Here is a 17,955-nt window from a genome sequence, read left to right on the forward strand (position 1 = left end):
CTGATAACACAGGCCATGCATGAGAGGGAGGTAATTTCAAAGGAGATGTGTGGGGTAAGTTTTATTCTCTGGAGTGTTGGGTGCCTGGAAAGTGCTTCTAGGATTGGTGGTGGAGGCAAATTCATTAAAGGCATTCAAGAGGCTTTAAGATAGGTACGAGAATGTGCGTGAAATGAATGGATCTGGATATTGTGTTGGCAGAAGGGATTAGTTTAATTAGGAAATTGATTACTAATTTAATTTGGCACAACATCGTGGGCTAAAGGATCTGTTCCTGCGCAGTGCAGTATTGTTGTTCTGCAAAGGGTTTGATGCTGCTGCATATCATTGTCAGGTAAGAATCCCTGCCATTATCTATGGTGTGAGGCACAACGTTTAATCGTGTTCGGGACTGGCCCTTTTGATAACACTTGATAACTAAGTGAAGGAAGGTTCTGGTAGACTGCACCACATTAGTCGTTGCTAAATTTGACAATGCACAAGACATCAATAAATGCATTAATCTTCTATTGTGTGTTCAGAACAATCAGAATTTTAATTTTATTGTAGAATCTTCTTTTTTCTTTGTAGAGCCAGGATGGCCACTGCTCCATACAACTATTCATACATCTTCAAATATATTATAATTGGTAAGTACAGTTGGTTTTGAATTTTAAATTCATATTTCAGAGAGTGCAGTTTAATGGCTTACATGTAGAAATGAGGTATAAATAAAGCAAACAATGAACTTCTTAAAACAAAGTTAGTGTGAGTGATTCAGCTATCAATATATCTGATTCATTTAGCAGTTTTCAAATTTCCTATCCCCTTTTAATTCCTTTCCAAATATTTTCTTGCTGTTTGCCACACACAGTGTACTACACGTTTTCTTTGACCATGCTAAGCTCAAGTCTGAAGTGAAAATCAAACAAGTTTCTGTAACTATAGATGTTAGAAATAATGCTAAAAATGTCGACTCTTGCCTCTTAGTCTTAATCAGAAAGTTGTGCTCTCCAGCACTAATTCAGATTAGGTCAGTGCATTGCCCAGAGAGTACTGCACTTCCATGTATCAGTTGAGCCCTTAAAGCCCTGAGGTGAGCATGTTTCCCTGGAATAATTTGAGAAGCAGGGCATTTTTTCCTTTTTCTTTCTAGCCCCTCTCTTCCTGCCCATATTCTGATTCAACAAACATCTCAAACAAGTTGGCATATCAGTTATCTCTTATTTGCTTTCTCTGGGACTTGTGTTGTACATGAACTGTCTACAAACATAGATTATTGAATCCAACTGAATATAATGCACTTTAATTTACAATATGGAAAAGTTTTGTCCTGCAGATATAACTTCAGACTTTGGATAGAATCTAGTGTACAAGTCTGATATTTGGTGTTCCATTTTTAAATTTTGTGTTCATCTCTTGGAATAGTTGAACTGGTTTTTAAATTGACCAAAGAGTTCAGAATTACTTTGCATGGAAAAAGTCCTTGCAAGAAAGTCTTTGAGCAGCTGTGGGTTTATGATTGAGAAGAATGTAAGTCATATGTAGTTCTTGTGTACAGTTCCATTAAGGAATTTTTACTTGAGGGTAACCTGCAATCCTAGTGTTTTATATATTAAAAAAATCGCTACTAATGTAGTCCATATCTGACAAAGCTTTACTCAACATGTCAGCATAAAACAGTTGGCTAACAGAATGATAAGGTGTCTGCATAAAATACTGTAGGATATAGAAATTGCTAAATATAATGGTGAAATTTGATATCTAAGTTATAACATCCTCCAAGTACTTCTGTAATGTTCTCCTTCGCGTGTACTAATAACGCCGAATTCAACGTCGAGATAAACCACAGTCAATGAAACCAGATCGCAGTAAGATTAACCATTTACTGTTCACTCTTCACATTAACATATGGTGAAAACTGTTGATAAAACAATACAAGATTGATACAGTATTTGTTCCTTCCTTAATATCACATTTCAATTGTAAATACTTGCAAAGGTGACTATAACTACATTACACTAAGGTGCAGTATACAGGCAGAGTTTACCTGCTCCATTGACTACTTTAAATACACTTCAATGCAAACTATCCGCAACTCTTTAACTAACGAAAGCATAAACATTATCGACCGTCGTTACTTTTAACAGGATCGGCATTAACATCTTAGTTCAATATATCGATTATCTATTAACTTACAGCGTTGCTCTCACTGTGATTTCTAATGCCTGCAAAACAACTTCTGCTCAGGTGTGCCTCGTGGTGAGCCCCCACCCTCGCGTTAATTTCAAACCGGTACTTTCCCACAAGACGCGGCAAAACCGGATGTGACGTCATCGCATGCCGATATATTTTACATGCAATGAATATACTTTAAACACTTCTAATTCTAACTAGAAAATACAAATGAATTACCAAGCGAAAATATTATAAACTAAATAACTGTCGTAAAGACAGCACAACTTTATAGAATGATGTTAAATCCAAAGATAATTATCCAAGGTGTTTTTTTTTCAAAGCAGTGCAAACTTTAAGGTTACCAAATGCGAATAAGAAATTCCAAGTGGTTGAAGTGGGAGGAAGAAGTTGTGGGTCAGTTGCAAAATATGTTTTAGGGTGTCAGCTGTCTATACTTGATGACCAACTTTACTGAATTTGGTTATGTGGATCACTTTCCTTCAGTGTTTTTAACCAGACGAGATGTATTATCCCAGCAATGAATTTCTGAATTGCAATTCTGCTACTTTTGCTTTGCAGGAGATTTAAACAAACGCACATCATGAACCATTACCATTTTAAAAATTTGCATCAAGGTTTTAGTATTGCTTCCATTGTGTGGAGATGGCTTCTAAACATTTGATCCTGTCCTCTGTCAATTCAAATTCACTTTGAGAGTCTTTTGCAGAGGAAGAATATTATAATTTGGTTAGTGTAAATCCACTCTAGTAAGTTTGTTTTAAAAATACCATTATAAGGTCTTTAAGTGTGATCAAATAATAAGAAAACATATCTAATCGGAAATAGAACTGAGAGATTGGCACAGATTCATTTTTTTGAATGGAACCTATTTGTTTCTATGGAAATGGTGCATGACATTTTTTAACTTCAAGTGCATCATGTGAAACATTTGTACTGAAATCAAAGAGAGTGTCTTGTAGGACAGGAACTTAACCAGAGTCTCTGCACTTTGTTCAATGGATAGAGTAATATATATTAGCAGATGAATTTGAAATTTGCAAGGAAGATTGGTTTCCAGGAAAGATATTTTGGTTTGAAACAAAAGGTTATGAAGAGTGATAGACAATTTAAAAAAATAGCACATTTAGCTATGACCTTAATCCTTGTTACGACTGACCTGAAGGTTTCTTTTTATTATAGGAGACATGGGTGTAGGGAAGTCATGTTTGCTTCATCAGTTTACAGAAAAGAAATGTAAGTAAATATCATTAAAATCAATTTTCAAGCCGTAACTATAAATGTTACTGAACAATACATGTTACTGAAAACAGAAAACTATCGTCCTGTCAGCCTAACATCAGTAATGGGGAAGATGCTAGAGTCCATTATTAAGGATGAAATAGTGGCATATCTAGATAGCAGTGATAGGATTGGGCCGAGCCAGCATGGATTTACCCAGGGCAAACCATGCTTGACTAACCTATTGGAGTTTTTCGAGGATATAACCAGGAAGTTAAACAAGGGAGATCCAGTGGATGTAGTGTACCTTGATTTTCAGAAGGCATTTGATAAGGTCCCACATAGGAGATTGGTGGGTAAAATCAGAGCTCATGGCATCGGGGGAGGGGGTGGGGGGGAAGATATTGACATGGATAGAAAACTGGTTGGCAGATAGAAAGCAAAGGGTAGCGGTGAATGGGTGTTTCTCGGAATGGCAGATGGTGACTAGTGGGGTGCCACAGGGCTTGGTATTGGGACCACAGCTGTTTATGATTTACATCAGTGATTCAGATGAAGGCATTGAGAATAACATCAGCAAGTTTGCTGATGATACTAAGCTGGGTGGCAGTGTGACGTGATGAGGATGTTAGGAGAATTCAGGGTGACTTGGATAGGCTGGGTGAGTGGGCAGATGATGTTTAATGTGAATAAGCGTGAGGTTATCCACTTTGGGAGTAAGAACAGGAAGGCAGATTATTATCTGAATGGTGTAGAGTTAGGCAAGGGAGAAATACAAAGAGATCTAGGAGTCCTTGTTCATCAGTCACTGAAGGTGAATGAGCAAGTGCAGCAGGCAGTGAAGAAGGCTAGTGGAATGTTGGCCTTTATTACAAAGGGAATTGAGTACAAGAGCAAGGAAATCCTTTTGCATTTGTACAGGGCCCTGGTGAGACCACATCTGGAGTATTGTGTACAGTTTTGGTCTCCATGGTTAAGGAAGGACATCCTGGCTGTAGAGGAAGTGCAGCGTAGATTCACAAGGTTAATTCCTGAGATGTCAGGACTGTCTTACGCAGAGAGGTTAGAGAGACTGGGCTTGTACATGCTGGGATTAAGGAGATTGAGAGGGGATCTGATTGCAACATATAAGATTATTAAGGGATTGGACAAGATAGAGGCAGGAAATATGTTCCAGATGCTGGGAGAGTCCAGTACCAGAGGGCATGGTTTAAGAATAAGAGGTAGGTCATTTAGGACAGAGTTAAGGCAAAACTTCTTCTTCCAGAGAGTTGTGGGGGTGTGGAATGCACTGCCTCAGAAGGCACTGGAGGTCAATTCTCTGGATGCTTTCAAGAAGGAGCGAGATAGGTATTTTATGGTTAGGGGAATCAAGGGATATGGGAACAAGGCAGGAACCGGGTATTGATAGTAGATGATCAGTCATGATCTCAGAATGGCAGTGCAGGCTCGAAGGGCCAAATGGTCTACTTCTGCACCTATTGTCTATTGCCTAATAGGTGTTGGGTTTGAGCTCTGCCTTAGTCCGATGCATTTGTGTTAGTAAAATACAGAAGTATGCCTTCAAACTGAAAGGAAATAATTCTCCATTCACACTGTACATGAAGCTATCTGTGGGTTTTCAATACATGTTCTTTAGACTCTTAACATGACGCAGTGCACACAAAGGTGTGCTTGTTTAGATTGTGTAATACAGGTGCTTGTTGTTATGCTACTATTTTAATTGCATGTGTTAATCCTGTGCTTTTCTATTCTCCCCCTCCAAATCACCACGTCTAGCAATTGAAATGATAAGTCTCTTTTGAATTGGAAATCTATTGTCTTTTTAAAAAAAAATAATAGCTTGTAAAGAACTTTCAGCCAAGTCAGCTTTAAATGGAGAGAGTGAGAACTTTTTTTTTCCAGATATTCACTTGGTTTGGCACTAAGTTCAACTTGCTGAATTCATGTTTGTCTAGAATTGGAGCACACTGTCTTGGTTGTTGGTTAACAGTCATTGCCAGTTAAATGTGATCAAGTCTGATAAAGTAGGGTTGAACACTTCTCCAACACTTGACTGTGCCAAAATTCGTTTCTCTTCTAGAGTCACCAAGTATATATAATATATGTTGAATGAAATCCCTTTTGAACAGATGAAGAATTTCTTTAGCCCAAGGGTTGTGAATTTGTGGAATACATTGAAAACAGATGGGTGTGGAATCCAAGACATTAGGTATATTTAAAGCAAAGATTGATAGGTTCTGGGTTTGTAAGGATTTCAAAGGTTACAGGAAGGATCAGGAGAATTGGGTTGAGAGGGAAAATCAGTCATGATGGAATGGGCCAAATGGACTAATTGTACTCTAATGTCTTATGGTCTAGATAAGATAACCAATTATTTTGACATAGGATGTGGCCCATTGGGCCCAAGCTGAACACCCTGCAGAACGATTCCCTATAATTCATTCTCTTGCATGCCCATCAGTTGCACTGGTCTTTTTGTCACTTGCTTACATCTAGGAGTAAGCTAGTGGGCAGTTAGCAAACTCACACAACTATGTGGTGACATTCATGGTCAGGGGTGACCTTGATCTCTGAAGCTGTTATACCATTAGACTGACTGCCATGTTTCCTCTTACTGTTTTGATGCCTTAATAGGAATTAGCTTAATTGTTGTTGCAGGTGTTGACATGGCTTTAAATGTGGCCACCAATACAAAAACTTTTATAATACTGTAACAGCCAGTGCTATAAGATTGAATGACATTCCCAGGATAGTCACTTACTAACAATTTTTCAGTTGATTTCTGCTCCCTTCTACCATTTTAAGTAGGGATTTAACAGCTTTCAAATTTTGGAAATTAATCTAATGATGAAATGATTTGCCTCCTGTTTTAAGACCTAATATTGTTTAATCCAGGATATTAAAATCTTCTAATTATAGATGCCTGTAGGGTTCTCTACTCTGCAGTCTCAGCCCACTATGTCTATGTAGCAGAAGTTTTATATTCTAGCAATTGCTTCACCGTCACTAATCTAATTTACTTCAATTTTTGGCCTCAGCTGACACATTAAAGTATGGTTATGAGAAAAGTTGATTAATGTTGCACCTTCTACTCTTCTTTGATTTTCAGATTTAAGTGGTTGACAATTGATTGCCAATGGAATGATGCTTAAAACAGATCTCTAGTGTTGAGGAGCCGGTCTTCATTAGCAATGAATGCTTAGAAGCAGAAGTCTAGAATTTATGTAAATCAGTGTAGGTGCAGAAATGAGGGCAAATGCTATGTAAGCCCTTACATAATTTGAATAGAGGAGTTATGGAGATGTACTGAAATTATATAAGGCACTAGTAATAACATGCTAGGGGTATTTTGTAGTTTTAGTCTTGTCTGAAAGGATGTGCTTATTGTAGGTGTACAGTGAAGATTCGCAAGACCCATGCTGGAGAGGTGGTTGTGTCAATTGACAGAATCTTGTAGCACAAGAGGTATCAATGAAGCTTGCAAGATTCTTAAAAGGCTTGACAAGATAGATGCAGGGAGGGGATGGCTGAGGAGTCCTGGACCAGGGAGCGTAGTCTTAGTTAGAACAAGGCATAGGGAAGGCAGAAGAATGGGGTTGAGAAGTAAAATAAATCAGCCATGATCGAATAGTGGAGTAGACTTGATGGGTTGAATGGCCTTAATCAGTGATCACATCTTGTGGTCTTGGAGACTGCTTGGGACTGAGAAATTAGTTTGCACATGGTGGTGAACCTTTGGAATTTCTTGTCAGTGTTTATATTTGTCAGATATATCACTGGGCTTTATAGTGATAAATAGAAGAAAATCAATGATCAGTTAATTACAGTAGGCTCAAAGGGCTGAATTACCAACAGTTGATATTTTTGTTCAGATGATTTTAAGCTAATGATCCTGTGTATCCTCTTGGGAGCTAAGCAAACTGGTTTTTGGGTAGCATTTGAATAGGGAAACCAAGAATAGCAACTGTGGTTGGTTCACTCTAGAGCAACTGATGCTACCTGGATGCTACCTGAGCTCTAACTACAGGGGGATTTATTGTATCTACGGTGATTTCGGTGGCACCATAGTTGACATTATTCTTGACACCACATTGAGGTATAAAAGAATTTAGAAACGTATTCCTGTTTAAACAAAATCATTTAAGCTTAGTTCCAAACAGCCAGATGCATCAAATGCTTTTCACTGATCTAAGTTTACTGCTTTCTATTTAATCCACTGCCACAGACTTGATATCTTTATTTCTTTCTCACTAGTTGTTAAATAAACAGTTTAACCAGTTGTTCTATACTTAGTTCCTTGTCTAAAACTCTTTGACTAGCTATGCCGAGTTGCAGATTGTGACATTTTGCTATGGATTTCCCCCACTTCAGACAGTTTTCCAAAATGAGTGTGATGGACTAAACAGTGATCTATTTTGGCATAAATACCTATTAATCTAGTTCCACGTAATAGGTGATATGTCAATGTGTTCCAAGAGCCTGATTTGAAAAGTATTAACTTTTTAAATTTTCAGAAGCACTCCTAGGATACCCTTTTATGTAATTCAACATTCAGAGGCAGTTACAGTTGGGAGGTGTCTCGTTATCAGAAGTTCCATAGCCACAGTTTGTTGCATATATCAGATGAAGGCTTGGGGAGTTCTTGTTTGAAAATATTGGTGTGCTCCCATATCAACATAATGCATGTCAGAACTAAATAGGCAGGTCTTCATTGTGCATTGCAGTGCTGGGGTAACCCAGCAAGTCAGGCGGCATTTATGGAGAGGAATAGAGTTGCCATTTCACGCCAAGGCACTTTGTCAGGGTAGGAAAGGAAAGTGGAAGAACCCAAATTAAGAAGGCGGGGGGAGTACAGTCTGGCACATGATAGGTGGACCAGTTGAAGGGGAAGTGGTGGGTGGGATGAAGTGAGAAGCTGGAAGGTGATGGGCTGCAGAAGAAGAAATCTGATAGGAGAGGACAAGTGGACCATGAAGGAAAGGGAAGGAAGAGGGGTAATGTGCAAGTGAGGAGAAAAACAGTGAAAGGGCAACCAGAATGGAGAATGGAAGGGAGAGGGAGGAGAAATTACTGGAAGTTAGAGAACTTGTTTTTTTTTTCCAATCAAGTTGGAAGCTACCCAGACATTATAAGTTGTTGCTCTCACAACCTGAGTGTGGCATCGTGGCAGTAAAGGACACCGTGGATTGATGTCAGAATGGGAAGTTGAACTGATGTGGATGGCCACAGGGATATCCTGCCTTTTGTGGTGGAATGAACAAAGGTGGTCTTCTTGCTTAATGATTAATTGAGATGTATAAATATGAAAAAATTGTCATTTTGTGTAAATGCTTAAAATGCAGTTGCTCCAAATATAAGCCACATTGCCTGTAACTTTAAATGTTTCCTTCTGTTTAAGTTATGGCTGACTGTCCCCATACAATTGGGGTAGAATTTGGAACCAGAATAATTGAAGTTAGTGGTCAGAAGATCAAACTTCAGATCTGGGACACTGCTGGCCAAGAACGATTTAGGGCTGTTACACGAAGCTATTACAGAGGGGCTGCTGGTGCGCTCATGGTCTATGATATCACCAGGTAATTATGAACTTCAGCTGATGACATTGAGTGTTTTTTTTAAGCTTCACCAAAATTTGCTTTCTTTATCTAGCTGTTGGGCTAGTTTCATATCCAATCTTAATTTTTTTTGACCACTTACACCACAGTTTCTGGCTTATGAGTAGTAATTTTAGAGTCGTAGAACACTACGCATTGAAACAGGCCCTTCAGCCCATCTAGTCCATGCTGAATTATTCATCTGCCTTGTCCCATTGACTTGTACCCAGACTATAGCCCTCCAAAGCCCTCCCATCGGTGTACCTATCCGAATTTCTCTTCTGCTGGCAGCTTGTTCCACACCCATGCCACTCTCTAAATGAAGAAGTTCCCCCTCATGGCCTCCTTAACCTTTTCGTCTTTCACTCTTAATCCATGATCTAGTCTCACCCAATCTGAGTGGAAAAACTTGCTTGCTTTTACTCTCTGTACACCTCAATTTTAGACAATAGAAAATAGACAATAGGTGCAGAAGTAGACCATTCAGCCCTTCGAGCCTGCACCGCCATTCTGAGATCATGGCTGATCATCTACTATCAATACTCGGTTCCTGCCTTGTTCCCATATCCCTTGATTCCCCTATCCATAAAATACCTATCTAGCTCCTTCTTGAAAGCATCAGAGAATTGGCCTCCACTGCCTTCTGAGGCAGTGCATTCCACACCCCCACAACTCTCTGGGAGAAGAAGTTTTGCCTTAACTCTGTCCTAAATTACCTACCCCTTATTCTTAAACCATGCCCTCTGGTACTGGACTCTCCCAGCATCAGGAACATATTTCCTGCCTCTATCTTGTCCAATCCCTTAATAATCTTATATGTTGCAATCAGATCCCCTCTCAATCTCAATTTTGTTTCCCTCCATCAGACCTCTCCTCATTCTTCTATGCACTGATGAATAAAATCCTAACCTGTTCAACCTTTCCCTATAACTCAGGACTTCAAGTTCTGGTAACATTCTTGTACATTTTCTCTGCAAATTTTCGATCTTTTTGACATTCCTTTAGGTGGGTGACCAAAACTGCACACAATTCTCCAAATTCGGCCTCACTAGTATCTTATATAATTTCAATGTAACACCTGAACTCTTGTACTTAGATTTACAAACACCAGTGTCCCAAAAGCTTTCTTTACGATCCTATCTACCTGTGATGATACTTTTAATAAATTTTAGATCTGTACTCCCAGGTTCCTCTTTTCTACCCCACAACTCAATGTCCTACTGTTTACTGTCAAGTACAAATGCAAAGAACACTTCACAAATAAAAAACACAAAATGCTGGCAGAACTCAGCAGGCCAGAGGGCATCTATGGGAGGAGGTAGTGATGACGTTTCGGGCCGAAACCCTTCATCAGGGAGGTTGATCCTGATGAAGGGTTTCGGCCCGAAACGTCACTACCTCCTTCCATAGATGCTGTCTGGCCTGCTGAGTTCTGCCAGCATTTTGTGTTTTTATTTATTTCCAGCATCTGCAGATTCACTCGTGTTACCTGAGAACACTTCACAAACCCCAGTTTGTCTGCCCAAAGTGCAACACTTGACACTTGTTTGCATTAAATTCCATTGCCATTTTCAGCTCATTTTTCCAGATCTCGCTGCATGCCTTGATAGTCTTCTTCGCTGTCTACTATACTCCCAAACTTGATATCATTTGGTTTGGTTTCCCACATTATCCAGATGACAAACAATAACTAACCCAACACCGATCCTTTCAGCACACCACTTGTCACAGGTCTACAATCAAAGGCAGCCATCTACTACCACTCTCTGGCTTCTCCAGCAAAGCCATTGTCTAATCTGGTCTCTCAGAATACCTTCCAATAATTTACTGCTACTGATTTCAGATTCATCAGCCTATAAATTTCTGGCTTATTCTTAGAGCCTTTCTTAAACAACAGGACCGCATTAGCCATCCTCCAGCTCTTCACTTTTAATGGCTAAGGACATTTTAAGTATCACAGCTAGAGCCCCTGAAATTTCCACACTGGCCTACCACAGGGTCTGAGGGAACACCTTGTCACACCCTGGGGATTTATCCATCGAATTTGCCTCAGAAAGCAAACATCACCTGCTTTATAATATGTATACAGTTAATAACTTCGCTGCTCCCTTGCTTTACTGTGTCCATCTACTGAGTAAATACAGATGCAAATAGTCCATTTAGATGACCACTCTGATCTTCCAGATAGCAGTTTTGTCCCTTGCTATCCTTTTGCTCTTAATATGTAGAAGCCTTTGCAATTCTCCTTTGCCTTGTCTGCTACAGCACCCTCATGTTGTCTTTTTGCCCTCCTGATTTCCTTGAGTGTTCTTTTGCATTTGTACTCAGGGGAGGGGGGGCATTTGCTCATTCTGTCTCTACCTGTTACGCATCTCCTCCTTAATCAGGGCCTCTCTCTCCCGTAAACCAAGGTTTCAAGAACCTGTTAGCCTTGCCTTTTTATTCTGACAGAAACATGGAAACTCTGTACTCTCAAAATTTCTACTTACCAAGTGCATCTTTGTCAGAAAGCCTGTCCCAATCCACATTAGCCAGATCCTTTCCGATACCATCAAAATTGGCCTTCCTCCAATTTAGAATCTCAACCTAAGGACCAGACCTATCCTTCTCCAGAATTATTTTTGAAGCTAATAGCATTATGATCACTAGATGCAACGTGTTCCTCTAACTCAATGGTTCCCAACCTTTTCTATGCCCCACACCCCTAGGAAATGTTTGATTAATGTTCGCACCCCCTACAAAAGTAATATCACATTTGAAGATGAAGTCGTCTAATTTCTAATTTTTGAACCATGTCCAATACTGCGGGTGAACAAATTGAACTAAAAAAAAAACAAGCTTTTAACTCAGTGCATAAAATGCAAATATAAATTGAGCAATTAGATTGTAATTTATTCAGAAATAATTGTAAACAGTAAAATCAGTCCCAGTTGTGAACATAAAATTCAATGACTTCTTTGCTGCTGCTTCTCATTCATGATTTTGTCAAAACGTGGAACTTTCTTGCTGACTGCGATCCGCAGGTCTGCCTGTGGATTCAGGCGATTCCTAGGTTTTGTCTTGATTGACAAAAGAGAACTGAATAAAGATTCACACAAGTATGCTGTTGCAAATGGAATGAGGACATGGAGTGCTTTTCCACCAAGTCTTGGGAACATATCCAGTGCTGCACACCAAAACTCCTCCAAAGTCTTGCTTTCAAATTGCATTTCAAGAGCTTGATTTGTCCGCAAATCAATAAGATCTTCCTTCAGCTCTTCCTCATCTGACATTTTCTCCAAATTGTAGGAATACGGATTCATGATCCATTCTTCTGAAATCTTAAGGTCTCCAGCAGCAAAATATCCATCAAACGATTCTGACAGCATTTCCAAATGAGCCACAATACGAATGAATGACTTCAGCTGCTTTTTATCAAAATGCGGCTTGTTAAAATTTTATAGTTGAATAATTTGCGTACTGTCTGTGGGTTTGGTTTTAATGCAAAGTTGTTACTCGATGGTTGATTTGGGGTGTATAAAGATTTTGGCGTTATGAGATGATTCTTAACTCTGAGATGTAACCTAGCTAATATTGATGAGACTCCTCAACTCTGAGGTGTAACTCCCAGGTAACACTGATGAGAATCCTCAACGCTGACTCGGGCGGTGGGAGACTGGAGTGTGCTTGGGACAAATGTTACTACCACTTCTCAAGGCACACTGATGACTCGTCACTCAAGGACACAAGCCACTCTTTGTTGCACCCCCTGAAATTCCATCTCACACACCCTGGGGGTGCAGGCACCCTGGGTTGGGAACCCCTGCCCTAACTTCTGTTGCTTGCCCTGTCTCATTCCCTAATAGGAGTTCCAGTATTGCGCTCTCTTCAGTTTGGACCTGTGAATTGATTAGGGAAACTTTAACACATTTGACAAATTCTGTCCCATCCAGCTCTTTTACAGTATGGGCATCCCAGACAATATGTAGAATGTTAAAACTACTTATTATCACAACTTTATTTTTACAAATTTCTTTCTCTAAATCCTGCTGACTGTTGGCTGGTCTGTAATATAATCCCAATAACATGGTCATCCTTTCGTACTTCATTCCAACAATATGGCTTCAGTAGATGAGCTCTCCAGCCTATCATGTTGAACACTGCTTCCCTTTAATCCCTCCTGCTGTATTACATCTAAAACAGAGGAACCCTGGAACATTGAGCTGTTGGTTCTGCCCCTCCTGCAACCAAGTCTCACTAATGTTATCATACCACATGCTGATCCATTACTTAAACTCAATCCACCTTTCCTACATTAATCCTTGCATTGAAATATATGCAACTCTGAACATCAGTCCTACCGTGCTCAACATTTTGATTTCTGTGTTAGTAGTCTTAATAACATCTTTCCCCACAACCAGTCCACTATCTGTTCTGACACTCTGGTCCCCATCCCCACTCTAGTTTAACACCCCACCCCAATCCCTGTGTAGCACTGGTAAACATTTCCGCAAGGATATTAGACCGCTCCAGTTCAGTTGCAAACTCTTGTCTGTACAGGTCCCACCTTTCCCGGAAGGGAGTCCAGTAATCCAGAAATCTGAGGCCCTCCCTCTTGCATCATCTTGAATCAATTCTAATGTTGCCTCACTCTGCCTGAACTAACTAAGTAGCAAATGGATTTTAAGATGCTATTTTATAAACTGAGCGCTATGGCAATATGATTGTAAATAAGTACAGAATAACTAGCTCTCTAATGTAGGCAATATTTTATTTAGAGGTACAACACGGAAACAGGCCATTTCAGGCCAATGAACTCACACCACCCAATTACACCCATGTGAACAATTAACCTACACTAATCTGTACGTCTTTGGAATATGGGAGGAAATCTCTGTGGTCACGGGAAAATGTACAAACTGTTTACAGGTGGCAGTGGAATTGAACCTGGGTTGCTGGTGCTTTAAAGTGTTATGCTAACTGCTATGTTAGGATAATTAACTTGGTTTAAGAGGACCTTTTATACTTCCAAGTGTACTGCATGCAAGGCAAATTGTGATGGTAACGTTCACTGTCTCAAGTTCACAGGTTTCATGTGTGTCACTGTTAGTCATAGACCTTATAATGATTTAAATTTGAATTATATTTATGGCTGCATAATATTTTGAATAATAAATTTCAATATATTTGTATGAATTGTGTTTTCTCTAGGCGAAGTACTTACAACCACCTTAGTAGCTGGCTTACAGATGCAAGAAACTTGACTAATCCAAATACTGTAAGTGAATGGTTTGTAGAAGCAATGACTAATAGTTTTGAATGACTTCAATGCAGCTCTGCAAGTATTCCGGGGTAATTATTTGGAAACTTACATCATTTAAGTGTTGCTTCTGACTCGAGGATGATTAGCTCATTTAGCAGGAACATGATCTGGAACTTGGGAGGGGAAGTTTTTGCCCATGTCTGCTGGTATGGAAAGGTGCATGTCAAAAGGAATGACTTCATCAAGTTTAAAACTGTTTGCTAAATTGATTTGTATCTCTAAGAGACAAGGATCTGCACCAGATCATGAGACTATTAGTGTGCTGCTGATGCAGCTAGGCAGCAGTTTCATTGATATCTTCGTGACTAACTCAAATGAATCTCATTGAAACAAATCTTGAATTTGCCCTGCAATGAAACAGTGATGCAAAAGTCATTTTATATTTAACTACATATTTTCAGTATTATGCTTTAATTAAAATAAATTTAATTGACAATCTTAAGTCCAACACTGACTAAAAATGGAACATTGGGGGTTGTCTCCTGCAATCTGAATTAAAAGAAACCAAAAGTGGATCAAGAGTACTTTGCAGTATGAAAGATGAACCCAGCATATTCTTTGTGCTCACAGTATGGCTCCAAATCTCTTGCCAGTGGCAATAAGAGGCAGAAGCAAAGTTCTAATGCACAGAATAATCAGAGGCGTTTTGAAATCATGAATGCATCTTAAAATATTTCAAGAACTGTGGGGAAAATTTGTCAGTAGTTAAAAGTTGGCATTTTTTAAAAATGCCAATCTAGAGTAGGTCAGCAATACAATCAGGTCAGTGAAACTTGAAGATATGCCAGCTATGATTGGTGTAAAGCTGAGGGGCCAAATAAGAAACAAGGTATGTAGTGCCCGAGTCCAGTGGCAGGATGAGGGGTCAGATGTGTCTCTGACACTTCCTTACCTTTGGACTCAACTGGACAGGTGCAGAAGTCATCAGAAGGCATGCAAGTGTGGTTTCAAAATTGCTTCAGCTGGGAAACCGGCTGAGCTCATTGAATCCTAATGTCATGCTTCAGGCAGTCAGACATAACTGCCTTTCATTTGTGTAAGGCATCCATATTGGTTGGGTTGCTGAATTGTCTATTTTTAAATGGGATTTAAAGCCAATAGGGTTGATCAGTATTGATTGTTAATCAATAAAAATGTGAAGACTTGACATTGGTTATAAAAATTGTCCCTTACTATTGTGCATCTAAATAGTTGGTAAATCCATATAAATTTGGGCTGCTTACTTTTTGTTCCTGTCACTTGAAACAGATTGTCACTCTATACTTGTCTGATTTTTTTAATATAATTTAGCTGCAGCATAACTTTTTAATAAACTGAATCTGTTCCAAGTTACCTGAATGAAGCTTAATTGGTGTCAAACAAACCTTTGGTTTGCGGTAAGGGCAGATTTGTTTTGTTTTATGCATGAAATTTAACTTCCCTGTCTGCTGATAATCTGATAGGATAAGTTCTGCAGTATTTAAAACAACCGGAAGACAATGAAAGTGTTCAACAGGTCAAACTGCATCTGTGGGAAGAGAAATAGTGTCAATGCTGACTCCATTTCTCTTTCCATGCATGTGGCCTAACTTGAGTGTTTTCAGTATTTGCTGTTCAAGAGTAGATTTACTGCACCTGCAGTTTTGACTTTTTTTCAGTATTTACTTTAATTTCTGTTTGCACAGGTGATTATTCTTATAGGAAATAAGGCAGATCTTGAAGCTCAACGAGATGTAACGTATGAAGAAGCCAAACAATTTGCTGAAGAAAATGGTATGTTTGCTGCTGCATGTGTAGAGCTATCCTCAATTTAGAAACAAGTTTTCTGGGCAAGGAAGATTATCCTAAATTATTATATAATCTCATCCAAAAGAGATCTGGAAAAGTTAATACTTTGTCTTTTTGAGGTGGTTATCATAAAATCATTTTCATTGATGTTAGTCAGTTTTTTATGTTTAACTGTTCCCGTTATATCAGAGGACAATACCTAAACATAATGTTGGTCATGCAGTGGATAGGAATCTGAATGATACAAATTTGTGATTCTGTTTTAGCTTTGAAATCCCCATGTTTCCTACACCCACTCCTTGCCCAAATAAAGATTTTAAAAACTGCTGAAATCTTGGAAGTTGAGGCAAGAATGAAAGTTGTAAGAATTGATTTCAGGGGCTTCTAACTGTGGCACTCATGTTAGAACAAGTTTATCCATTGGCACTGTAAAATAAATGTCCAAGAAGTGATTTTTAGAAGTTGGCTGCAGAAATTGTACCATCTGCTGAGATCATTGCACACCAAGAGATTCCATTGTAAGCAGTAAAAGTTTGGATGAATGCCATTCTCCAGCACAGCACCACTTCTCCAAGATCTGGTAATTAAGCTCAGGTCATGCAGTATGGTTGATGATCAGTAAATGCTTAGGATGAGCACCGTATTAAAACGTTCCATTTTGTCAAGCCAGAGAATGTTTAATGAGGCTTTAACTCTGAGAGACTAGCACTTTGTATTTGGCAGCTCCCTTATTGGAGCGATTTCAAAACTGATTTTAAATCTTTAAATATTTATCTATTTTTGGTTTATTTTTGGAAACAAAAATGCATTGGTTCCCACTAAGCCTTTCCTTGCTTTTATCAGCCCTTTCTCAGCAAGATTTCTTATTACTGGCTTTTGAAGGACCCTTATTGATTCCAAACCAGAGCAAGTTAGATTCTTTACCCACGTTTGTGTAATTTTAAAATTTAGTAGAATCTTCTCTTTGGCCTTGCTTTGACAATAGTTCTAGTATCTAAAGTTTCTCCATTACAATAGGTACAGCAAAGGTTGACCAAGATTAGGCTGGTATCTCTTAGAAGAAGCCTGTTGCAAAATAAGATGCCCAGGACTGGATTGAATACTTGACCAGCATTTCTTACAGTTATTATTTATTCTTAAACATTGGCCATGAAATTAAAAAAATATCATTGACCTTTTGGCTTTGACTACTTGACACTTAATCACATCTGTTGTTTCTCTTCTGGTTGTGTCTTCTGTATAAATTTTAGTGTTAAGCTATTGTTGAAATTTGAATTTAACTTGGATTTGTGTAGTTTATACAGTTAAACCTATTGCAGTTTAGTTTGTGTTTTCAATCTTTTTGCCAGACTAAATTGATCCATTTGCAGTTCTGTACTGGTGGGTGAGGAGAACAGCAGCACTACAATTTGCTAGTTTACATTTTCTAAATGAGATTATAAGATAGCATGTTATTGTTGCTTCCTGTTTTGCCAGAAATAGTAGACCAAATTAAAATCCAGTCCATAACCCCACTGCTTTGTATTCCAGCTCACCTGTTGATTGGATTTGATTTTTGTACTAATGAGTTTAGATTTTATGTTGCCTAAGTGTGAAGTTCCTTACATGTAAGGCTTTTTAAAATGTAGCTTTAAGTTTACTTATCTTATGATCACAGATATGTCTTGTGAAATATTTTGTGGTTAAAGCTGTTTAATTTGGGCTTTTAAACAGACTTGACAATTATTTCTGCCACTAAGCTTTTTATTTTGTTACAGGTCTGTTATTCCTTGAAGCAAGTGCAAAAACGTAAGTGCGCTGCTTGATACAAGTCACTAGAAAAGTCTTGGAATAGTATAGTGGCTGTCTTTTCATCAATAAAATCCTTTCTCAATTTGTATGGAATAGGTGATT

The 17,955-nt window shown here is 38.7% G+C and overlaps 1 protein-coding gene across 2 annotated transcripts in view; it reads left to right on the plus strand.

The window, feature by feature from the left end:
- The window catches only part of LOC132407393 (ras-related protein Rab-14), a 38,881-nt gene that overhangs the window by 18,597 nt on the left and 2,329 nt on the right, over positions 1 to 17,955 (plus strand). For both annotated transcript variants that reach the window (XM_059993809.1, XM_059993810.1), the window contains 6 exons: positions 571 to 629; positions 3,358 to 3,411; positions 8,798 to 8,975; positions 14,184 to 14,250; positions 15,960 to 16,047; positions 17,820 to 17,850. In XM_059993809.1, coding sequence (XP_059849792.1) covers positions 578 to 629; positions 3,358 to 3,411; positions 8,798 to 8,975; positions 14,184 to 14,250; positions 15,960 to 16,047; positions 17,820 to 17,850 — 470 coding nt within the window. In that variant the 5' untranslated portion in view covers positions 571 to 577. The remainder of the gene's footprint in view (positions 1 to 570; positions 630 to 3,357; positions 3,412 to 8,797; positions 8,976 to 14,183; positions 14,251 to 15,959; positions 16,048 to 17,819; positions 17,851 to 17,955) is intronic.

The sequence above is a fragment of the Hypanus sabinus genome, chromosome 18 (genome assembly GCF_030144855.1).
Source record: "Hypanus sabinus isolate sHypSab1 chromosome 18, sHypSab1.hap1, whole genome shotgun sequence".
Classification (NCBI taxonomy): Eukaryota; Metazoa; Chordata; class Chondrichthyes; order Myliobatiformes; family Dasyatidae; genus Hypanus; species Hypanus sabinus.